General features: G+C 45.9%; 1 protein-coding gene and 1 long non-coding RNA gene across 3 annotated transcripts; one reads left to right on the forward strand and one right to left on the reverse strand.

Annotated features, from left to right (window-relative positions):
• The first annotated feature begins 211 nt into the window (after positions 1-211).
• Positions 212-25022, forward strand: trx (histone lysine N-methyltransferase trithorax). Of its 2 annotated transcripts, XM_020956247.2 has the most exons (7): positions 212-970; positions 8354-8734; positions 9960-11324; positions 12497-22380; positions 22435-22568; positions 22631-22806; positions 22869-25022. In XM_020956247.2, exons 3-7 carry the CDS (start codon positions 10122-10124, stop codon positions 23040-23042), a joined length of 11571 nt encoding a protein of 3856 aa, XP_020811906.2. In that variant the 5' UTR covers positions 212-970; positions 8354-8734; positions 9960-10121; the 3' UTR covers positions 23043-25022. The 2 variants fall into 2 exon arrangements, with proteins under 2 accessions (XP_020811906.2, XP_020811908.2); XM_020956249.2 differs by lacking the exons at positions 8354-8734; positions 9960-11324 and having other exon boundaries at positions 304-970.
• LOC147642551 (uncharacterized) lies at positions 6591-7472 on the reverse strand. Its single transcript, XR_015273330.1, has 2 exons — positions 7328-7472; positions 6591-7030 (listed from the first exon to the last, which is right to left on the reverse strand). It is a non-coding gene; the product is annotated as an uncharacterized LOC147642551 (long non-coding RNA).
• Positions 25023-25187: the final 165 nt, after the last annotated feature.

Consider the following 25187-nt stretch of genomic DNA (forward strand, 5'->3'; position numbering starts at 1 on the left):
ACTAATAAAGCCCATTAGCGCTAAAACTTGCTTAAATAGTCGATTTCAGTTGTTTTTTAAATTCAATTAGCTTTGCTTCGTGAAAGGTTTAAAACTTGGATTTGTGCGCCAAAATATCGATTGGTTTAAAATGGTATCGATTGTTACAATGTATATTTGGTATATTTTGTTGGAATATTTTTTAGTTTAGGCAACGGTCACACCAAATTCACAGAAACATCGATTGTCGAAAAACATCGATGAATAAGAAAAATTGGAAAAATATCGATAGATCGATGTCTTGCGCACCTCTAACACTCTGGCAACAACAAAAAAAAAAACCTAAAACTGGCAACACTGCGCTCGGTCGTTTCGCTCGTCAAAAGTGGCGAAAAATAGTGAAAAAATTGTTAAACTTTGGTGAAAAGTGTCGCTTTGTGATGTTTGTTGTGTTTGCCGATGAAATTGCATTGATTTGCTCAACGAAAAGCATGAAAATCGAAGCTGCAAACCTGATTTTGGAGTAAAGAAGAAGAGCGCATTTTTTCATCGTCGTAAAACACGTACATACAGACACACACACATGTATTTATATTTTTATATATATGTGTGTGTATGAAACGCGCGGGCGCGAGAGAGCAAGCGAGTGAGAGAGAGCCAGCGGTAGTTGTGTGCGTGTTTTTGTGCGTTTGTTTTGTGTCGAGAGCGAGAGAGCGGCGAATGTGAAAGCCAAAGCAGAAAAACCAAGAAATAAGTGAACGAAAATAAAAACGAAAAATCGCAATCTCCACCCCTGTTGGGAGTGTTTCAGCGTGTTATTTGTGTGTTTATCGAAGTTATTGTGTGTTTTGTGTTTTAATTTCGCGTGGAAATCGAAATGCTAGCAAAATGCGACATCCCGAACGCGGATTATTTAATGGCGAAGAACAACCCCCGGCAGAGTAACTGAGCCTGGAATCTGGGAATCTCTGGATATTTTGCCACACAAAAGGTAATTAGAGAGATCGCCGCTGCGATAAAGGCGTCGCCGCCGCCTGCTGACGGATGGATGACTCACACACGCTTGCACTATGTGCAGCTGCGTGTGTGTCTCTGTGCATGCCAGATATTGATTTGGAATGCAAAAAAATGACAGGAGATACATTACACACACACTCTCTCATGTCACCTCATTTCCATATTTTACACACAAACTCGCACTCATGTCTCCATACATATATATTTTAGTTACCTTTGACGACTAACCTTAGTGAGTAGTTTTTAGAGATTGTTGTTTTCCAGTCGCAGAACGAACGGAACGTTGTTAATTATTATCATTCACTCGATAATGCAAATTAGGCGGTACAACAAATACTGTTAGTTCTGTGGGACCAGGCTACAGTGAAGCCTAGAAAAGTAGTGTGAACTAACAAGTTGCATATTTTCGTAGTTTAAAATTCATGTTGAAATTAGTAATTTAGTTTTTATTTTCCTTTATTTGTAAACTTATAAATTTAAATTCGATATAGATATTAAATTAGCGATTTAATAAATATAATATTAAATGCCCGAAGAGATCTAGCCTTAAGGTATGCTTTAAAACATGGAAACTCTTATTTAATTATTTTTTTTAGCCTGTAAGGAATATGCATATTAAAAGTAAACAATTCTATACGGGAACATTTCTAAAAGGTTCAATATACCAAGATTGCCCTGTAGTTTAAGGCCCACTACGACGTTTTCCCATTACTTACCACCTTTTGCCACCCATAAACCAAACGGTAAATGGCAGTCGCTGCCACTCCCACACACACAAACACACAAAAGCGAACACAGGCACTCAGCACACAGACAATGGCAAAACAATAATAATAATAAGGCAGGCAGCATCGATAAATAAAGTTTAATGTGTGAGACCAGTTAATTGCTTTTGTTGTCGCCTCAATTCTAAATCAAATTGAGTAGCTCTCGCTCTCGCTCGCGCTCTCTGTCTGTCTCTCGCTCTGGCGCTCACATGGCCAAGTGTTTGTATAACTAAAAACTGTTGTTGTTGGCCGCTGGCTGGCTTTTAATAAATTATACAATAAAATGAGAAGCGATCAGAGCAGGCAGCGGGAGCTAAAAATCGATTGCCCCGGCTGCTGGTGCTGCTGATGAATAATTACAAAATAAATATATATATTTATACAATAGGCTGTGTATTTGTTGACGCCATTTTAACCATCAAAAAGGCAAATTCCAAATCCCATGTTTGCGTGTGTGTGTGTGTGGGAAACTACGCGCCAAATAGCATTGAGTTTCGAGGCGCAAATAAAATGAGTAATTGCGCATATTAAAATTCGCCTTTCGAAAAACTCGGCCCATTTGACACACAGCCACTGAGCCGTGAGCTAATGCGGCGTTAATTCGCTTATTCGAGAGATCTTGAATGGGTTTTCGAAAATAAACAATTGAGCGAATGCATTTTTACCCTCGACTGATTTTCGCTGAACGCACCTCGCTTAAATGCGATCAACAATTGCCATAACTATAAATATATACCATCTGTCATAGACTATAAGTTATAATTGGTAATTATTATAAGGTATGGCCAATTATAATAATAAAATTTCATAGATGGGGAAGATAAATATTTTATATGCGCCCAAGGGTGTGATTTCATTACCTTATTTCTTTTAATAAAAAAGAGAAGTTACAAAGCGAAATATAATTTATGTTCTATTCAGAGTTTTATTTGTAATTATACATTTTTCTGCAAAGTATTTTGTTAGTGAAACATTAAAATCTCAAAAGAGATATAGTCAATCAAATTTGTCTGCAAAGAGTTGTGTCTCATTTATTTGGACTCTAAAGATATCATTAATTACGGTTAACAAATTATTTCAAAATTAAATAAAGAACTCCCGCCCGCAGCGAGCATTAGCGCTTAGCGGGCAATCACTGTACGTGCGTGATTACTATTTGTTTCAGTGGCCGACACAAAAATAATAGTTTACATTGTTGTTCCGCTCGCATTGTTGTTACTGTTTTTTGAAGTATTTACATTGTTTGCGGCTATTTGTTAGCGTTTACACCTTTATTTAGAGTGCGTGTGGGGAGAAGAGGCTGCAGCTGCCGTTTACTGTGTTAACTGGGTTATTTAGTCTTTACCTTGCCTTTTGTTACCTTACAAACCACCACCATCAATCACCACTACCAATGCAGGACAGATGTCCACACACACACACACACACACACACACAATAATCTCTCGAGTATAATTTAGTTTGTGTTTCGTGGCAAATTGGACATCGAGCTGCTCTCAGCTTTCAATGCTCATTCATAGGAGAGCAACCCACACCCACACCATGGCACCCTTCGCATTTATTGGCGCGCACATTTTTCATGTTTCACCTTTGGCTGCGTGTTTTGATTTACACACAGCACGCACACCAGTAAAGTACTCCCCCGCGTGCGCTCTCTTTTTGTGTGCGTCTCTCATTTGTTGATTCAACCTTTTCAGCTGCTTTCTCTGGGAGAGAGTAAAAGAAAGAGAGTGAGAGACAGCTTCGCTGCTCTCTTTGTTTGTTGCTGCCTGCACACACACATGTGTATTTATTCAGGCATTTTTGCATAATTTCATAAAAAATTTACATATTTTATGTCGACCCGAGGCTGAGAGTTCGATTTTCCCCGAACTTGTCAATCTTGTTTGTAGGTATGCAGATAGTTGTAGTTGTCTCTCTCGCCGCCGCTTGGCATCTGCCTCTAGGGTGTGTGTGTGTGTGTGTGTGTGTGAGTGGGGCTGCTGCTGCTGCTGCGTGCTTGTTGCTGTTATTGTGATTGCCGTGCTCGTGTTTATGGCTCTTAATCGTTCGGCAAACCGATTCGTTACCTGACTCTCGCTCTCTCCTCTTCCACTTCCTCCACTCCCCCTACCACCCACCTACCGCAGCCGTCTCGCTCTCGTGTGCTTGACTTTATCTTCTCAATTACTCGCAATTTGCAAGTTTTGTGCTCGCGCCGCTTTAGACGGGTTATTGGCATGCAGTGTGAAAGAGACGGCTACTGCGAGAGAGAGAGAGAGGGTGAGAGGTTTTGTGTACACAACAAGAAAAGTATAATTAGATGTCAATTTCAATCAATTAACCAATTTAAACGCAAGTCTTCGTATCACTTAAGCAGCCGCAACGTGTAATTGTGCGATTAAAAAGATATGCTGTCATCCATGTAAAACTACAGTTTATTTCGGTAATCGATCCATTTTATAAGCGATATATATATAACGGTATTATTTATTCGGTACAAAAAATAAGTTCGTAAATTGGTTAAAAAGCTGTCGTCAAATTACATTTTATTAATCAAATAATAGCTTTTTTAAATTAAATTAAATTTAAAATTTATAAATTCCCAATAGAAAATACTCAGAATGTTTTATAAATTTGTAAATAAATATATTATTATAATATAAAGTCCAAATTGAATATTAATTCATCAGCAAATTACACAGCAAATGATAATTAAAATTATTTTTATTATTTGAGTTTGAAAACAAATTAGATAAAATTTTTGGAATAAAATTTAAATGAGGGACTGAGCAATCTCTATTAAATTTTAACTTGATCTAATCCATACAAGTACAAAAGCTACACATATTGTAAGAATAATTTGTTAGCTTTTAAAATAAATGTATCATTAACGTTAGTTTATATTTATTTTATAGTATATTTATATTTCGTGCAGTGCCGTGTATTCCATTTCATTTTTTGTGACCCATTCTTCATATTCAACGTTCTTGTACATTTTGAGCTTGTTTTGATTTCTTAATCTTTTTACCATAATTGATGGCAATTAAATTCAAAGGTGTGTGAGTGCCAGAGTCTCGTTTTTTTCCCCCCTCTTTGACGACGACGATGACGCTGCACTCGTTTCGTCGTTATTCGTTAAGAGATTGTTCGTTCGGTTTTGGCCCCTTTGTCACCCCCGCAGCTTCCTTTCCGCCTCTTCCCCCGCCTCTTTTGCTGTTACCACCCTCTTCACGCATTCCACGGTGTCTCTTGCTTTGTTGTTGCTCTCGAATTACAGTGAAGCCGCCAATTAAATGCCGACGATTTAATTTCAGGATAAAAATCGAATCTCGGTAATTTGAGCATGGACACAATGGAATTCACCAAGGCTTCCATTTACAACCATATTGTGCATTATACAAGGTTGATCCCTTGAGATATAAAAGCCGATTTCGATGCTTTCAACAGAAATCTTATTGGGTTATTTAAAAAACCCCGGGGAATTGAGTTGAAGCCTTTTCATAAAATCTATAAAGCTGGAAATAAGTATATCTTACAAACCAAAGTATCTCTTTGGATCAAAATTAAATTAAACCTCTTTTCACATCCAAATTCATACGTAAATAAAATGTTAACAAATATACATTAACTAACAAGTAGTATATACTTTCTATCTATAAAAGCAAAAAGCTCAATTGACAGTTCAATTCGTCGCAATTATGATGAAATTAGGTTTTTAGGTATAATGACTCATATGAAATGATATTATTATTTTCCTCGTTGATTAGTAGATTCATTTAAATTTGACATCTTTGCTTAACGAAATACTAAAAAATTATCGCAGTTAATTTTGTGGGGTGAATAAATTATACAATAATTACACAAATCGTGGAAACTTTTAACCTAATTAATATCACGATGAACAAGTAAATGTACAAATATTTAAATATCAAGAGATTTACTATATGATAACTAAGTATTACAAAATATTATGGCTTTCATGATGCTATTAATTTCCCTTAAATTTAAATTAAAAGAAGTGTCATTTACGTTACTAATTAATTATCAACCACTGTGCGGACTGATTTTCCATTTGAATTTGCTCATTTCGCCTTCGTCTGTATATCATCGTTCTGTGGGATTTTATTGATTCGTTTAAATATTTATCCATGCCAAGTTCTCCTTGGGCCTTTGATGTTGTGGTTGTTGCTCTTATTGTTGTTGCCATTCGGTTGGTGGCACATAATTAAAGCGATTTAGTTAATTGATGTCAACACACAGCGTAGTTAGCATTCATCGGCTGTCTGCGCATTTTCCCCATCTCAGAGACACAATTTGTGTGCAATTTGTTGCCGAGGCTTGTGATTGTTTCTTCGACACAAATACAAACACACATACACACAACCTAACCCCAACCCCCCACTCCCCACCCACTGCCCGCTGCTTGGGTATTAAATTGTTGACAATTGTTTTGAGCTTGAGAGAATTAACCTTTAGTTGCTGGTTATGTCATGATATTTGCCTAGTGTTTTGTATTCGTTCGTTCGTTTGTTAGCCACAAATATATTGCATCGCCTTTGTGTAGTTTAATTGTTTTTTATTTTACGATTATATCACCCATCCAGCCGGTGCCTTTTCAAATTGCAATAATCCCATCTTGATTGATTTTCACAAATATGTTAGGTTTAATAGTGAAAATCTATATTTACGGCTTGGGTAATTCGCCTCAGTAGTCATCAATCACGGGGGGCAATGGAATTGAATTGGAATCTGTCAATAACAGCCAAGTTATCACATAACAACAGAAGTTATTAATACGATTGGATAATTGAATTCAGCTGGGTGCCCAATGAACTAGGCTTTGAATTATTGTAATTTCAATTAACTTGTTATTAATTTATTCAAATGTAATGTGTCTAGGAAGGTATTAACTCTTTTAATACTCAACATTTCACAAGGCTAAGGAATCTTATTTAGCGTATAAGATAATCTGAGTACAAGACAAGTTCATCAGGTACACTATTTAATAAACACAAATCACTTGCATCATTTGCCTGGATTAAGATCTCTATAAAGTGTTTTTAAACACTCTCCATCCCACCCAACGCTGACCATTGATTTCAAATGCAAATTATCCATATGCATATATTCAGTTATTTAGTATTCAATCCACGGCAACTCCACAGCAATTAGTGTAATCGCCGTGCAAATACGGAATAGATGGAGGAGTGTTGTCCAATTAAGCCCGGTTTAGTCCCAGTTCCAAGCTTACATCATGCCATCTCGGCCGGGCCATAAAGATACAACTCAATGGTAGGAAACAAAACCAAAGCAAAAGGAGATATAAAAAATAAAAACGAGAAAAATCGACAAATAAAATCACAAATCGCAAAACAAGCTAGAGACAGTAGTTTTCAGTGAGACTTTAGTTCAGGGCACAGTGGTTAGCAATCGGGATTAAATTGTAACTTAATTATAATTTTAAAACACGTATTTAGCACTATTAAATCTAGTGAAAAGCTTAATTGCCTTTGGCTTTAAAATCCTATAAATGGATACAGAAAGAGATTAGTAAAATGAAGTTATTAAAGTATTATTTTTACCAAGTCCTGTTTGTACACAATCTTAGTGCCCACTGTGCTTTAGTACCTATGTGTGTGTGGTTAGGTGCACGAGTGCAGCTTGAATTGACTTGCTTGGCTTGGGAGCCGTGTGTGTGTGCAGTACAGTTGACAAGATTGACTAACTAACGAGGCAGGTAAGCCAGCCAGGTAAACTAACTGACTGCCAAACACCTTTGAGTGGAAACCGGAGGCGAAACGGAAAACAATTACGCCGCACTGACTGACTCATGCATTTGGGAAATGTGGGAAAAAGGAAAAGTTCACGGGAATGGGAGTGGGAAGTGGCTGTGGGTGTGGGTGGGGGTGTGGGTCACAAACACCCAAACTTGAAAGTATTTTCACCTCATTTCGAGTGTTTAAGCGCGCACAGAAGCGCACCGGAAGAAAAACCTTATTATATAAAGTCAATTCAATTCTTTTAGGGTCTTTAAAAGTATGCTATACAAAAATATTTTGCAATAAACTTTATAGCATTTTCCTTAAAGACAGCAATTCTAATTTGTTTATTTATTGCCACGAAAGGTATCTTAAATGTAAGTTTTAATACATATAATTGAATAATTTACAATATTATTTACACCTTTTAAATATTTTTAAAATCTAAGAGTATTGAAATTTGAAATTGAAATTAAGTTTCTATTTTTGGGAAATGATTAAAACAGGTACATATGTATATAGAATAAGTATATAGATGGGAAACTTTAGAGAATCCGTAATTATCTGATTAGTTTTAAGAATTTTCTACTGTGCACCACTCACACTCACTCATGCACTCATACACACTCATCACACTCCCACAAACACGTACATACACGCATAATCATCGCACATCGTCACCAACACACACTCTCAAACACTCGAAAAAGTCAACTTTCAACTTGTTTGCCCAACTGCGACGAAGCGAACTAATAAATTTCTACTTTTTGTTTTTCCCCCTCCCGCCTCCCACTCCCTCCCAACAATTTCACCCGAACACCACCCCCCCTTGATGATTTCTTTTCGCAGATTTTTCAAGACGCAGACTTAAGAGAGAGAGAGAGAGAGGTGGAGTAGAGTAGAGTGACGATGATGATGATGTTGCGATAATGATGATGGCGCGATAATGATGCTAATGATAATGATCCAAGCAGCAACAACAACTAGAGCCACTACAAATGAGAAAAGTTGCCGCCGCGAAAGTACAGCAATGTGGAAAACTGTGAATTCGTCGACCAGAAACTCCCAGAAACGCAGAAAAACTAAACGCGCAAAAAGAAGAATTTTCATCAGGCCATAAAACCAACAACAACCATAACTGAAATAGCAACAAGAACAAAGGAAAACTGTCGTAAAAAAAAGACGCAGAAGAGGCAGCCAAGGAAAACCCACCACTTAACAGCAGAAACTGTAAGAATTTCAATTTCCAGCAAACAAAAATAAGAAAAAGAAAAAACTCAAGCAACAACAACAACCCAAAACGAGAAAATCCTGCAAAGACAAAACAACAAAGGAAAAGAAAAAGTTCACGTTCGAAGTAGAAAAACCACTTAAAACGTCGATGACAACTAAACCCGCGGGTGTGAGGGAGATAGCAGCAAGAGAAGTGCAACAGAGAGGGAGAGCCGTTGAGAGAGCAGGAGTCTCTCTTGCAATCCCAAAAAGGAGTTTGCGAGAGAAGAGAAGAGAGTGAGAGCAAAGGAATACAGTTTGAGTTTAAGGAGTAGTAGTTATGCCTCAAAAATCCCATTCTTATTTTTTTTTTTTGTTTTTTCGTTAACTGCACACGTTTAGTGGTGGCAAAGCGTGTAAAAGTGGTGGTGTGATGCCACCGCTGCCGCGGGTCAGTGCAGTCAGCTTGGATATTTTTCCACTAGAAAATATAATTGGTAAAAAGATATTTTCATTAATGTGATTTTCGTAAATGTTATAATTGTCCGTTAATACGTGGAAATCACTTCCATTTTCCATTTAATTGAATTCAAAAACTATAAAACTATATAAATAGTGTTCCCAAATCTAATAGATTTAAGCACCTCCCAACTATTTGGCTACTTTTTGTAAGGCCGCTGCCAACACTGGCGGGCACACAAGACGCAGAAGGAGCAGCTGCAAATGCAATTGCACCTTTAGCGCGCTTCTTGTCCAAGGAGCAGGAGAGAGTCAGAGAGAGAGAGAGAGAACAGCCAAGAGAGTGGGTTTGCCTGAGTGAGAGAGAGGGAGTGGGAGTGGAAAAGCGGGCGAACGCGTTCGAGCGAGAGAGAGCCGTACAAAGCGAGGCTCTGGAGCGGCTACGTCACCTTCGGGCTTTGTATTTGTAATTCGCAAAGCAAGGAGAACGCAAGGAGAGCGCGAAAAAAATGCGAAAATAAGTAAATAAATACAACCAGAAGAAGTGCAAGAAGTGAGCGTAGGTGCGGGGGGAGTGGAGCAGGAGCGAAAAATAAACGAGTTGCCAAAGGCGACAACAACAAGGAAAAGGGGCGCAAAATTGACGCATTCCAAACGCGATTGTTGTTGTTTAATGCTTGTGTTTGTTTGTGTTGTTGTTTGTGCTTTTGCTAGTACTAAATACCGGTCTTTTTTAGTTGGCCTCTCTTTTACATCAACCAAGTTTGTGTGCATCTTTCCACAGTGACGATGTAGCATCTGCAAGTCTCCACGTAAATCGAACGGGAAATCAATCGTTATCCAAAAATCCTTCCTCGTCATTCGTAATTGCAATTCAAAATCAAAAATTGAAGAGGCGGAAAGCAAATGCAGATGCAAAGGCAACAAGCGCTAAGTAAATGCTACCATGGGCCGCTCCAAGTTTCCCGGCAAGCCATCCAAGTCGATCAACCGTAAGCGGATCAGTGTCCTGCAGCTGGAGGATGAGGCCACTGCCACCGCAGGCGCCTCGAATCCGAGTCCGCATTCCGATCCCCCGCCGCCTTCAGAGCAGCCTCCTCCGACGCCACCTCAGCAGACGGAGTCTCAAACGGGAGCCGAATCCGCGCCAGCGCGCGAAAAGGGCGGCCACAACAATTGTGATAACGATGAGGACGATAATCCGCCGGGCGCCGGTGCCTCGATCTCGGGCAATGCGACCGGATCCTCCTCATCCTCCACCTCGGAAACCACGGGCAATGGCTCGAGTTCCAGCTCAGGATCCGGCTCCGGATCGGGCTCGGGTTCCACCAATGGCAACGGAGTAAATGGTGGTACTCATCACAAAAGTGCAACCAACGGAGCGGAGCAGGATCAAAATACAAATGGTGATAAGAGTAAAAGCAGTTCGAGGAGAGTTTCCACGGGAAGTCTAGTGGGAATAGGAACCTCTGCTGGAGCAGCGGCTAACGGAAAGCCCTCGACAAGCTCTGGGAAAGCGTCAGGAGCTGCTAGTGGAAAATCTACAGGATCATCTGCGGGCAAGTCTTCGAGGACCGCGACATCGTCAGGGATCTCTTCAGCCAGATCGTCGGAAGTGCTAGCCACCTCTGTCTTGCCTTCTGCAGCCAATTCTGGAGTACCTGCTGGAGCAACAACCTCTGCAAAGTCTCAAGGAGCATCTTCGGAGGTATCCGGCTTTGTAAAGTCTCTCAGCTTAACCATTAGTACATCGTCCGGAAAGTCTGGCAAAGGAACTACTGCTGAAGCCACCTCTGGAGCAGCATCTCCCAGACCCGGACTGTCCCCCGGTGCAGCGTCAGCTCCATCTGCCGGATTACTCTCGCCCGGAGCCATCTCCCCAGGCGGTTCCTTTGCAATAAGCGCGGCATTGCTGCGCGCCCGCAAGAATGGCAACAAGAAGTTCAAGAATCTAAACCTTGCCAGGGCCGAAGTAATGCTGCCCTCCACCTCCAAACTAAAGCAGCAGCAGCAGCAGCAGTTGCAACTCAACTGCCCAGTGGCGGACAGCCCCTCCTCCTCAACCTCAGCCTCCTCCGCGCCGGCAGCCACCGCTTGTCCCTCTGCGCCAGAGGCGGGAACGTGCGAGCCGGTCGAGGAAGCCGCCCCGGTAAGTTGATTTTCAGATTTCCAGCCGGGTGTGCTGGCTGGGTGCTGGTCGCGGGTCGCGTTTCCCCTTGCTTTTATTTTTATGAATATGTTTAAGCCGCTTTTCCCGCCACCTTAAGTTTTTAAGCTCCGCAACTGATTCGAGTTGCGAGTTGCGTGCACCCTTCACAAACAAACACTCCGCACTCCGATTTGCGATTCCCGCAATGTAAATACGAGCAAGAGGAACCCCCTCAAGTTGGTCTGGTCTGGACGGGTCTGGTCTCTGGCCTGGTCACCCCTTTCTGCCATGCCATTGTTACCTGCTCGCTTACCTGCTTAATTGGCTTTTATGACGTTTTAGCGCTTGCAACTCAACTTGCTTCCACATATGTATGTGTGTGTGTGCGTGTGTGTCTGCCCCAGACGGCTGACGGCCATGTGGCGGTGATGGCAATGGTGGCGGTGGTGGTGGTGGTGTCTGTGCCCCTGCTTATACTCATACTTACTGCTTAGTAACTTGTTTTTTGCACCCATAGCCCCTTTTCAGAGCCTCACTTGCTTCTTGTCCTTTGCATGCTTCTTTGTGTTTTACTTAACTTTACACGGGAAGAAACTATTGGTTAATGCTTAATAATCCCATATATGATAGTGAAACTATAGTAAAAGATCTTTAAAAACGAAACTATTGGTTCTATGGTGCCCCATTTACTTCAAGTTAAGGATTATATTTATTTGATTATACTAAAGGTGTTGGAAAAACAATTTTACTATGTGCATTAAAAAGGTCACTTGCTTAACCTTTTGTCAAAGTGAACTGCCGTAAACCCCATTTTATTCTTTTAATTTATGGTTTATTAAGTTAAAAGTTAAAAGTTATCTCTTACATGACCCGTTGAGTAAACCAATTGCAGTATCAAAAAATAAGAAAATTAACCTTTAATAATTATCTTTAACTCTTATATTTTTAAGATTTAAAATAAATTTTTGATTTATTTATTTAAAGAGAAAAGTATTAAATTCTTACTGTGTGTCCCCTTTGCCTGCTTTTGATTTTGCCTGTATTGCTCTCCGCTTTTCGCATTTTATGAGTTCGTAGTTAGTTGCATGAATTATTGATTGGCCGGGAACCCCTCCCTCAGGTTCTCCCTTCTACAACTCTCGCTAACCCTCTTGTTTTGTGTACTTTTCCAGAAGCGAGTCGCTAGCGAAATGCCCAATGAAGGCGCCCTGGAAGCCCCTCCATCGAGCTCTGCATCAGGGTCCAATGGTGCAGGATCGGGAGGACCAGCTCCAGGTGGTGTTCCAGCACCCGGAGCAGGAGGAGCAATAGCTACTGGCAATAGTAGCCCCAATTCAGGATCAGGAGCAGGAACTGGAGCTGGAGGAGCTGCAACAGCAGCAGCAGCAGCAGCGACAACAACGGCAGCCAAGCAAAAGAAGACGGTGACCTTCAGGAATGTGCTGGAGACAAGCGACGACAAGTCGGTGGTAAAACGATTCTATAATCCGGACAATCGCATCCCTTTGGTCTCCATCATGAAGAAGGACTCGCTGAACCGGCCGCTGACCTACTCCCGCGGCGGCGAGTGCATCGTGCGGCCTTCCATCTTGTCCAAGATACTCAACAAGAAGAACTCCAACATTGACAAGCTCAATTCGCTCAAGTTTCGATCAGCGCCAGCTACGAGCTCTCAGGACTCGGGAGTAGGTTCGTCTCCCAATGTGTTTGGCTTATCCCGCGCCTTTGGCGCTCCCATGGAGGAGGATGATGACGAGCAGGGCGGGGTAACCTTTCGCCGAAACGAAGATCAAAACAACAAGGAAATGGACGACGAAATGATGGACGAAGATGAGTATGAGGAGGATGCGGAAGACGAGGAAGATGACAACGATCAAGAAGACCTTGATGAGGCAGCCTCCGATAAGAGCGCGGAAACAGAGAAGAGTGAAGGAGGAGCTGAGGACAGTGAAGAGAAGCAGCAGCTGGTCATGGACTCGCACTTTGTGCTGCCCAAGAGGAGTACCCGATCCTCGCGCATTATCAAGCCCAATAAGAGGCTGCTAGAAGAGGGGGCCATCAGCAAGAAGCCTCCGCCTCCGCCCAAAAGCCTCTTTGGGGGAGCTTCCTCGGTGTCCTCCACCTCAGCTGGTAGCCTCAAAATCCCCAGCTTTGGAAGCCTTAAATCAAATACCAGTGTAGCCGCGAGCTCAAGCTCAAGCATCTTTGTGCTGAGACAACCGCGCTTGCAGTTCCAGGCGGACAGCAAGCTAGGACCCAGTGCCATTCCCACGACGCCAGCAGCAGGAGTAGGAGCCCTGACGGTGTCCACCTTCGGAACGCTAGCAGGTCAGAGCAGCAGTCCCAGCACTTGTGCCGTGTGCTCTACGACGGTCAAGGAGGTGACCCAGGCCCGTAAGTACGGAGTTGTGGCCTGCGACGTCTGCCGGAAGTTCATCTCGAAGATGACCAAGAAGTCGATATCGGCCAATTCGAGCAGTGCCAATGCCAATGCTGCCTCCTCTTCGTCGAGCCACCAGCAGCAGCAGCCGCAGCAGCTGCAATGCAAGGGTAGCGAAGGTACCGCCTGCAGCTTCCACTCGGGAAAGAGCCAGTTGAAGAACTTCAAGAAGCTGTACAAGGAGAGATGCTTGGCCTGCTGGCTGAAGAAGTGTCTCATCTCCTTTCAACTTCCGGCGGCGCACAGGAGTCGTCTGGGTGCCATTCTCCCAGTAGGAATGCGGCCAGAGGCCAATTCCCGAGAGGATAAGATCTCCACGGAACTGCTATCACCCACAGGTAGCTTGAGATTCGCCGCCTCTGCAGTCTCCACGACCTCCGCCTCATCTTCAACTTCAACCTCTGGCGTCAAGTGGAAGTCCAGTCCGGACTCTACGTCAACTCTGCCCACGATTAAGGCCAATCCATTGGCGGAAAACAATGTGACATTTGGCAGCACTCCTCTGTTGCGTCCCGCTATCCTGGAAAAGCCGCTCTTCCTCAAGATAAGCAATGCGGCGGACCAGAAGCTTACAGCTGGTGAGGCGATCAGTCCCAGTCCGTCGGCGAGGAAGGCTTCAATCAAACAGGAGAAGGCCAAGGAGAAGGAGAAGGAAAAGGAGATGGAGCAGCAGCAAAGTGAAAAGCCCCTCAGTCCCGCCTTGGCAGTGGCCAAAAAATCAGCAGCTTCAGCGGAACCTGTATCTACGGAGTCCCAGAAGGAGGAGACGCCGCAGACAGCAGCTGCGTCTGCACCATCATCTGCTGGATCCTCTCAGGCTGCAGCAGCTGTTCAAGCTCCAGAAGTTACTCAAGGTGAAGCCAGTAATGCCTCAGGCGATGGTCTGAAGCGTCAGAGGATTGACTTAAAGGGCCCTCGAGTGAAGCATGTGTGTCGCAGTGCCTCCATTGTTCTGGGCCAACCCTTGGCTACCTTCGGAGAGGATCAGGAAGAGGTTGATGAGCAAGAGCGCCAGGAGATTGCATCGTCCATCGTTGGTTCAGAGCCAGCGACGACTAATCCTGCTCCAGTGACGGTTACAGATGAGAACGACAACTGTGCCACCTGTAAAACGCCGCCTGTTGAGGAGCCCAAGCCCAGTAAATCCTCGCCAGCAGAAGTAAAAAAGGTAGCAACAACTGCCGGAAAGGAGGGAGGAGCCACAACAACGGGAAAGGTTACCACCAGGACAGTGGTTGCGGCCAGCAAAAAGCAGCGAAACGGAGACATTACCTCCTCCTCCATTTCCGTCGTTACCCAATCCCAGAGTCAAACGCAAGGACGCAGGACGAAGGAACAGAGGCAGCAGCAGCAACGCACCCTGATATCAATCGATTTCTGGGAGAACTACGATCCGGCAGAGGTGTGCCAATCGGGCTTCGGTTTAATTGTAACGGAGACAGTAGCTCAGCGGGCGCTGTGCTTCCTCTGCGGCTCAACAGGACTGGATCCGTTGATCTTTTGCGCCTGCTGCTGTGAACCGTATCATCAGTATTGTGTCCAAGATGAGTACAACCTGAAGCACGGCTCCTTTGAGGAGACTACGTTAATGGGCAGCCTGCTGGAGACGACGATTAATGCCTCCACCGGAGGAGTAGGAGGAGGATCTTCATCGCTCAATCAGCTGACACAACGCTTAAACTGGCTATGCCCACGCTGCACTGTCTGCTATACCTGCAACATGTCCTCCGGATCGAAGGTCAAGTGCCAAAAGTGCCAGAAGAACTATCATAGCACATGTCTGGGCACCAGCAAGCGACTCCTGGGTGCCGATCGTCCGCTCATCTGTGTTAATTGCTTGAAGTGCAAGTCCTGCTCCACGACGAAAGTGTCCAAGTTTGTGGGCAACCTTCCCATGTGCACGGGCTGCTTTAAACTCCGCAAGAAGGGCAACTTTTGTCCCATCTGCCAGAGATGCTACGACGACAACGACTTCGATCTGAAGATGATGGAGTGCGGCGATTGCGGTCAGTGGGTGCATTCCAAGTGCGAGGGCCTTAGCGATGAGCAGTACAACCTGCTGAGCACGCTCCCGGAGTCCATTGAGTTTATTTGCAAGAAGTGTGCCCGGAGGAACGAGAGCTCAAGGATCAAGGCCGAGGAATGGCGACAAGCTGTGATGGAAGAGTTCAAGGCGAGCCTGTATAGTGTGCTGAAGCTGCTTAGTAAGTCGAGGCAGGCGTGCGCCCTTCTCAAGCTGAGTCCCCGCAAGAAACTGCGGTGCATTTGTGGAGCTGCTAGTCACGGTAAACTGCAGCCTAAAGCCTTGCAATTTAACAGCGGATCGGACAATGGTCTGGGCAGTGATGGTGAGTCGCAGAACAGCGACGATGTCTACGAGTTCAAGGAGCAACAGCAGCAGCTCCTGAAGAAGTCGCGGGTGAAGTCACTGCCCTGCTCCTGCCAGCCGTCGTCAGCCATCGGTAGTAGTCACAGCAGTCATCCGCAGTCCTTTAGTCTGGTGGAGATTAAGCAAAAGATTGCCGGGAACTCGTACGTTTCCCTCGCCGAGTTCAACTATGACATGAGCCAGGTGATCCAGCAAAGCAACTGCGACGAACTGGACATTGCCTACAAGGAGCTACTGAGCGAACAGTTCCCGTGGTTTCAGAACGAAACGAAGGCCTGCACGGACGCCCTCGAAGAGGATATGTTTGAGTCGTGCTCCTACGAAGACCTACAGGATGCCGGCGCAGGAAGTGGCTCTGTGTACAATGAACACTCACAGCAGCAGACAGAGTCCCGATCGGGCGTCCTCGACATACCCCTCGAGGAGGTGGACGATCTGGGCGGTAGCTGCGGGATCAAGATGCGTCTGGATACCAGGGTGTGCCTGTTCTGTCGTAAGAGTGGCGAGGGTTTGTCCGGCGAGGAGGCACGTCTCCTGTACTGCGGCCACGATTGCTGGGTGCACACCAACTGTGCCATGTGGTCGGCGGAGGTGTTCGAGGAGATCGATGGTTCGCTTCAGAATGTGCACAGTGCGGTGGCCAGGGGCAGGATGATCAAGTGTACGGTGTGTGGCAACCGCGGAGCCACCGTTGGCTGCAACGTACGTTCCTGTGGCGAGCACTATCACTATCCCTGTGCGAGGAGCATTGAGTGTGCCTTTCTGACGGACAAGTCCATGTACTGTCCGGCGCATGCCAAGAATGGGAATGCCCTGAAGGCCAATGGATCTCCCAGCGTCACCTACGAATCCAACTTTGAGGTGTCCCGACCAGTCTACGTGGAGTTGGATCGGAAGCGAAAGAAGCTTATTGAACCCGCAAGGGTGCAGTTCCACATAGGATCTCTTGAAGTTCGACAACTAGGCGCCATTGTGCCAAGATTCTCCGATTCCTACGAGGCTGTGGTGCCCATCAATTTCCTGTGCAGTCGGTTATACTGGTCATCGAAGGAACCGTGGAAGATAGTGGAGTACACGGTGCGCACCACTATCCAAAACAGTTGCTCCACCCTGACAGCGCTGGATGTGGGCAGGAACTACACTGTGGACCACACGAATCCGAATGGCAAGGAGGTACAGCTAGGGTTGGCGCAAATTGCACGCTGGCATAACAGCTTGGCCCGGAATGACCTCCTGGAGAGCGACTGGAGCACCGGGGAGTTCCCAAGCACGAACTCCTGTGTGCCGCCTGACGAGAACACAGAGGAGGAGCCGCAACAGCAGGCCGATCTGCTGCCGCCCGAGATCAAGGATGCCATATTTGAGGATTTGCCGCATGAACTGCTCGACGGCATCTCGATGCTGGACATCTTCATGTACGAGGATCTGGCGGACAAGACGGACCTGTTTGCCATTAGCGAGCAGTCCAAGGATGGCACTCAGGCGATGTCCTCCAATCAGACGCAGAGCCAGCAGGGTCAGCATCAGGTGAGCATCTGCGACGAGGATACGAGGAACTCCAATACGAGCTTAGGCAATGGCGGTTGGCCGGCCAGCAATCCCGTGGAAGATGCCATGCTCTCGGCGGCCAGGAACTCGAGTCAGGTTCAAATGCTCAAGACACTGGCGTGGCCGAAGCTGGACGGGAATAGTGCCATGGCGAATGCCATCAAAAGGCGTAAGCTCTCCAAGAACCTGGCTGAAGGAGTGCTGCTCACGCTAAGCAGTCAGCAGCGCACCAAGAAGGAGATGGCCCATGTGGCCGGTGTGTCACGGAGGCAGTCCATCAGCGAGACAGTTTCCGTCGAAGGAGGAGCCACTACATCCGGCAGTGGATCGATGCGCAGCAAGAGCTTCACTTGGAGTGCTGCCAAGCGGTATTTTGAGAAGAGCGAGGGACGTGAGGAGCCTGCCAAAATGCGGATCATGCAAATGGACGGCGTGGATGATTCCATCACCGAGTTCCGTATCATTGCTGGCGATGGGAACCTTTCCACGGCTCAATTCACCGGGCAGGTGAAGTGTGAAAGGTGCCAGTGCACGTATCGCAACTATGACTCCTTCCAGCGTCACTTGCCCACATGCTGTGATCCCGCCATGTCTACCAGTGAGTCGGATTCGGATGTGAATGCAGCGACCAGCACCAATAATCCCGCGCAGCTGAGCGCCGAGAGCCTGAACGAACTGCAGAAGCAACTCCTGGCGAATGCCGGCGGTCTGAACTACCTGCAGACCACCACATCCTCGTTTCCGCAGGTCCAGAGCCTGGGTTCCCTGGGCCAGTTCGGTCTGCAGGGTCTGCAGCCTCTCCAGCTCCAGCCTCAGTCCCTGGGCAATGGGTTCTTTATCTCGCAACCGAATCCCACAACGCAAACGAATACGGATGAGCTGCAATTGTACGCGAATTCCCTGCAGAGTCTGGCCAATTTGGGAGGAGGATTTACCCTCGCCCAGCCAACGGTGACGGCTGCTCCAGCGCCTCAGCCCCAGTTGATAGCCGTTTCCACGAATCCCGATGGCACCCAGCAGTTCATACAGATTCCCCAGGCGCAAATGCAGGCCACAACGACGGCGGCGCCAACGGCCACATACCAGACGTTGCAGGCCACCAATACAGACAAGAAGATAATGCTCCCTCTGACGACAGCGGGCGGAAAGCCTCTGAAGACGGTGGCCACCAAAGCGGCACAGCAGGCGGCGGCCGCCAAGCAGAAGCAGCTGAAGTCCGGTCACCAGCAGGTGAAGCCCATTCAGGCCAAGCTACAGCCGCATCCTCAGCAGCAGCAGCAGCAGGTGCATCAACAGGTGCAGCAACCAATCACGGTGATGGGCCAGAACCTCCTCCAACCGCAGTTGCTCTTCCAGAGCAGCGCGCAGGCGCAGGCGCCGCAGCTAATCTTGCCGCAAGCTCAGCCACAGAACATCATCTCATTTGTAACGACGGGCGATGGCAGTCAAGGTCAGCCGCTTCAGTACATCTCTATACCAACGACGGGGGAGTACAAGCCGCAGCCGCAGCCAACGCAGTTCCTTACCACTGCTCCTGCGGCCGGTGGGGCGACCTATCTGCAAACGGATGCGAGCGGGAACCTAATGCTCACCACCACGCCAACCAATTCCGGACTGCAGATGCTGACTGCACAGCCCCAAGTAATTGGAACACTGATTCAACCGCAGACGCTTCAACTAAGCGGAGCCACAGATGGCAGTCAGGCGGGTGGTGGCCATCATCATCAGCAGCAGGTGCAGCCCTTGATCTTGGGCGGCACAGGCGGCGGAGCCACTGGCCTGGAGTTTGCGACGACAACCACGCCTCAGGTGATCCTGGCCACTCAACCAATGTACTACGGCCTCGAGACAATCGTACAAAATACGGTGATGTCGTCGCAGCAGTTTGTATCCACCGCCATGCCCGGTGTGCTCAGCCAGAATGCCAGCTTCTCGGCCACCACCACGCAGGTGTTCCAGGCGAGCAAGATAGAGCCAATTGTGGATCATCTGCCCGCTGGTTATGTGGTGCTCAACAATCCGGGAGATGCCACGAGTGCCGGCACCACCTTCCTCAATGCAGCCAGTGTCCTCCAGCAGCAGCAGCAGCAGCAACAAACTCAGGATGATTCTGCCACACAGCAGCTGCTGCAGAATGCCAACTTCCAGTTCCAGACATCTGTGCCCAGTTCCTCGACAACGTCGTCCTCAACATCGATGGAATTCAGTTCACCGATGGTGGTCACGGCCAAGATTCCTCCGGTGACGACGCAACTGAAGCGGACGAATGCCCAGGCCAAGGTGGCGGGCATGTCCAAGGTTCCGCCACAGCCACAAGTGGTAGTTAACAAGGTGCAACCCACCAGCATGGCCCAGGCGCAAATGAAGAGTTCCTCCGGTCTCAAGCAAGTCTCTCAGCAGCAGCAGATGAAGGGCATGAAGACGGCGGCGGCGGGAGGAACTGGAACCAATTGCGGAGCACCGCCAAGCATTGCTTCGAAGCCGCTGCAGAAGAAGACGAATATGATTCGACCCATACACAAGCTGGAAGTAAAGCCCAAGATGATGAAGCCCACGCCCAAGACGCAGGCGATGTTGCAGCAGCAACCACAACAGCAGCAGCAACATCATCCTGCCGTAGTGATCAGCAGCCAGGTGCCCAAGGTTGTTCAGCAGCAGCAACAGCGTATTCCGGCTCAGCCACAGCAGCAGCAGCAGCAAACGCAGGCCACAGCGCAGCTACTCCACATCCCGCAGCACCCACAGCAGACACTCCAGCTCCAGCAACAGCAGCAGCAGCAACCGGTGCAAGTCCAGTCCTCCATGCCGATCATAACCATTGCCGAGGCAACGCCAGTGTCAGTGCCAACGATCCAGAACCAGACGCAATTTGTTGTAGAGGAGCAGCCGCAGCAGCAGCAGCAGCAGGATATGCTAAATCGTGTGCAGGTGCAGCACTTTGCCAGCAGCAACAACAACAGCAACACAGGGAGCAGTAGCAACTGCAACAGTGTGCTGCCCACCAATGTGGTGAATCCCCTGCAGCAACAGGCGCCACCAACCAGTAGCAGTAGCTCCACCACGCGCCCCACAAACCGTGTGCTCCCTATGCAGCAGCGCCAGGAGCCAGCTCCTCTAGCCAACGACTGTCCCGTGGCTCCGTCGCCTACACCACCGCCGAAGCCTCTCGAACAGCAGTTAATCCCACATCAGTTGACCAGTGTGAGTGCTCCGTCCAAGTGTTACGCTCAATTGAAGGCTGCATCGTCGCCCTCACCTGTTTACGAGACGGAACTAAAGTCCGTGCCGGGCCTGGAGAGCATTGTGCCGGTAGTTGCCCACATGGATACCATTCTGGAGGAGCAACCGGCCACAGAGTCCATATATACCGAGGGGCTGTACGAGAAGCATTCGCCAAGCGATGCGAAGACGGAGCAGTTGCTCTTGCAGCACCAGCAGCGTGAGCAGCTGAGTCAGCAGCTTGCCAGCAACGGGTACAGCTTGCATTTGGACAAGCATAGCTTCCAGGCCATGGAGGTTATGGAAACGGATGCTTATAACAACCACGCGGATGATGATCTCGACGAGGAACTCGACGAAGACGATGACGACGAGGAGGATGAAGATGAGGAGGATGACTTCAGCCTCAAGATGGCCACCTCGGCATGCAACGATCACGAGATGTCCGATAGCGAAGAGCCGGCGGTGAAGGATAAGATTAGCAAGATTCTCGACAACTTGACCAACGATGACTGTGCGGACTCCATAACCACGGCCACCACAATGGAGGTGGTGGAGGCTAGCACTGCAGGCTATCAACAGATGGTGGTGGATGTCCTGGGCACCACAGCTGCTGCAGCGGCCCCAGAGTTCGAGGAGGGTGGTCTGCTGGAAACGGATGCCGTGGAAGCAGCTGCCAGCTACATCAACGAAATGGCAGCTCAAGTTCTAGAGCTCAAGCAGTTGCAGAATGGTGTGGACCTGGAGCTCAGGCTTAGGCGGAAGCAGCAGCAGCAGCAACAACAACAGTCACAAGAATTGGAGCCTGTAAAAGGAGTGACCATGGTGCCGCCGCCCACACTAGGTGCTCCCGAACCACCGACGACGCCGCCACCCGTTCGAGAGCCAAGGAAAATAAGTGGTCCCCATCTTCTATACGAGATCCAAAGCGAAGATGGCTTCACCTACAAGTCCACTTCGATAGCAGAGATCTGGGAGAAGGTGTTTGAGGCGGTGCAGGTGGCCAGGCGAGCCCATGGCCTGACACCGCTGCCAGAGGGTCCGCTAGCGGATATGGGCGGTATTCAGATGATTGGCCTGAAGACGAACGCGCTGAAGTATCTTATCGAACAGCTGCCGGGCGTGGAGAAGTGCTCCAAGTATACGCCCAAGTATCATAAGCGGAATGGTAACGTTTCGACGGCAGCGAGTATAGGTCAAGGCGGCGGCACTTGCGGAGGAGGAGGAGGAAGTGCCAGGGCAGCGGCGGCTGTTGCTGTTGGAGGCGATGCCCACCACAGCCTGCTCGACTATGGCTCTGATCAGGAACTGGAGCTGCAGGAGAATGCCTTCGAGTGTGCCCGCTGTGAGCCGTACGCCAATCGCAGCGAGTACGACATGTTCAGCTGGCTGGCTTCCAGGCATCGCAAGCAGCCCATACAGGTGTTTGTCCAACCGTCGGACAATGAACTGGTGCCCAGGTGAGTTACTGGGCAATTTCCTTTGGGAACAAGTCTTCTAATCAATGCTTTCAGGCGAGGAACTGGCAGCAATCTACCCATGGCAATGAAGTATAGGACTCTGAAGGAGACCTACAAGGATTATGTTGGCGTCTTTCGCTCACACATCCATGGACGTGGTCTCTACTGCACCAAGGATATCGAAGCTGGTAAGAATACATCAAGCTTTTAAGGGTTAAACAGTGTGGATAAAAATTGCTTTTCTTCGTAGGTGAAATGGTCATTGAATACGCTGGCGAGCTCATCCGCTCCACGCTAACGGACAAGAGGGAACGATACTATGATGGCCGCGGCATCGGTTGCTACATGTTCAAGATCGATGACAATCTGGTAGTGGATGCCACAATGCGCGGCAATGCGGCCCGCTTCATTAATCACTCCTGTGAGGTAAGTACTCCATCTATTCTATATTCACGGAAGGATACCTTAAATATCTATTTTTGTTGCAGCCAAATTGCTACTCCAAGGTAGTGGACATACTCGGACACAAGCACATCATCATCTTTGCCCTGCGCCGAATTGTACAGGGCGAGGAGCTTACCTACGACTACAAATTCCCCTTCGAGGAGGAGAAGATACCCTGCTCATGCGGCTCCAAGAGGTGTCGCAAGTACTTAAATTAGAAACGGAATGGGGCAAAAAGGAACGCTGGGCGTTCAGGAAAAAATCTACATACTCAGAGCGAGAATTTAGGGGTTGTCAATACAAAAAGAGTAAGTAATCTTATGGGCAATGTATTCATAAACTATAGGTAGGGATGGCTAAAAATCTCAAAATAATCTATATATCGATTTTGATCCATATATCAATATTTTAATATTGCGATAAATCCATATTCGGTTTGATATATGTATAAATTCAATCCAGTTTTCGATAACATCGACATTTTTATCTTTTATTTAGTATTTTTCCTCGATATATGTACGTCCCGAATTTTAGATACTTTCATTTTGTTAACAGATAAAAAATCATTACTTTTTTGTGTCAGATTATTGTTATTAATAAATTTCACAAACATCACGTAGTTTCTTAAAACTATGCAAGTCCTGTCGCACTTTTAAAACTCTTTTATTAAAATGTTAAAGATAGTATTCAATTTGCATGACCAACTAGGGAACATCTTATTGAGCTTGCTTTTGTACATTTTAATAGAATTCCAGTTTTATTTTTATTAAATATATAGAATATTTAAATTTTAACTCAATTTACGAACGCTCAAACGGATTCTTTTAAGAATAAAAAATCTAAACAGACATTGCCCATAGATTACTTACGGTGGAATTACAACCCCGACACACACCTGGAATTGTGAAATGTGAAACACTTGTAGTTAACGAAAGATGGAAAGTTATTTCGATCTATGTATATGTTTTGGTCCAATCGTGATATACTTTTTCGTTTTATGTAGTCCCCGAAATATATACTTCTTAAGCAGTTAAGATAAGAGAGTTGAAAACAGTTGATATTATACGAGTATATACATATATCCAAAATATCTGAAAAGAGATCATATGGCAACGAAGGCAACACAGAAACTCGACGATGTCAGTATTCAGGAGGAAAGGGGGAGGTGGAATTTATTGTATATTAAATATGTTACGGATATGATACATTACGTAGATTTTACTAAGGCTCCGTACAGATTCTATATATAAACTCGACGACTAATTAACTAAACTAAGCTGATTAATATACATATAAAACACTTGTTGTGCTTAGGCGAATGATGAACGTATGAAAACGATTAACTTACAGGGGCTTTTGTGTTAGATTGTAAATATATTGCATGCGGAAACATAAATATCTCTACATATTATTAATGTACAAGAAAATGAAAAGAAATTAACTTAAGTCTAACCAAGATTGTGTATAAGAAGAAAACTATTTTAATGTAGAAAGAGCTCGAGGGGCGTATTTATGTTTGATTAAAACTACGAATTAATATCCGCTAAAACACAATGCTTATATATATACTTATATATTATATATTTAGAGAAGGAAACCAAGCATCACCCCCTTGAAATTACCGAACAGAAACCACAAATTGTAATTGTATATTTATTATTTAACACCTTAAGTTGTAAGTTTTAAGCAATGTACATTTCTGTTTGCCTAGAAAATCGGAGCATACAAGTATCATACACACACAGACACAGCAGGAATGCCACAGAAATTGCTGTAAATCACTTAAAAAACGGTTCGAATAATCCAAATTCAAATAATATTATATTATGTATGAGCGACTAGCTGTGGCACCCCTGCTGATAATCGTAATAACCTTAGTTCTTCAGCAGCTCCCGATTGTATTCTACTTAGTTTAACACGATTTATGTTTCGCTCTTAAGACTCTAGCATTATATAGTCCGCTCCTGGTATTTTGTCCAAAATTGTATCATGTATATTCCTAGCCAGCGCGATCGGTCGGACTTGTACAGAGGCAAAACACACACAAAAAAAAGTTCCATAGCATTTTTTCTGGCAGCCATTCAATGAGACGCGCGCGCACCTTTTTTGGCACGCTGTTGTCGAAGGAATTTTATATTTTTTATTCCCTAAAGAAAAAAAAGTTTAATAAAAACTACAGATTAAAATTTAAAATGGAACACCTGTCTTTATGTTTTAAACAAAAATGGGATGAATGGCGCATAAAGTATCATTATTAAATATAAAGTAAGTAATATATATAATATAAGTAATATGGAAGTAAAAATAATTCATTCGAAATTACTTCTATTTCGGATTGCTTAAAAATATTAGAATATATTATA

The sequence above is a fragment of the Drosophila serrata genome, unplaced genomic scaffold, assembly GCF_035046125.1.
Source record: "Drosophila serrata isolate PLE 108 unplaced genomic scaffold, ASM3504612v1 contig_382, whole genome shotgun sequence".
NCBI lineage: Eukaryota > Metazoa > Arthropoda > Insecta > Diptera > Drosophilidae > Drosophila > Drosophila serrata.

Bases quoted from the DNA above. Each gene is read 5' to 3' on its own strand.
- trx (XM_020956247.2), top strand. From the start codon at position 10,122: ATGGGCCGCTCCAAGTTTCCCGGCAAGCCATCCAAGTCGATCAACCGT. The intron at 11,325-12,496 runs GTAAGTTGATTT...GTACTTTTCCAG, and splicing joins CGGTCGAGGAAGCCGCCCCG to AAGCGAGTCGCTAGCGAAAT. The intron at 22,569-22,630 runs GTAAGAATACAT...TTTTCTTCGTAG, and splicing joins CACCAAGGATATCGAAGCTG to GTGAAATGGTCATTGAATAC.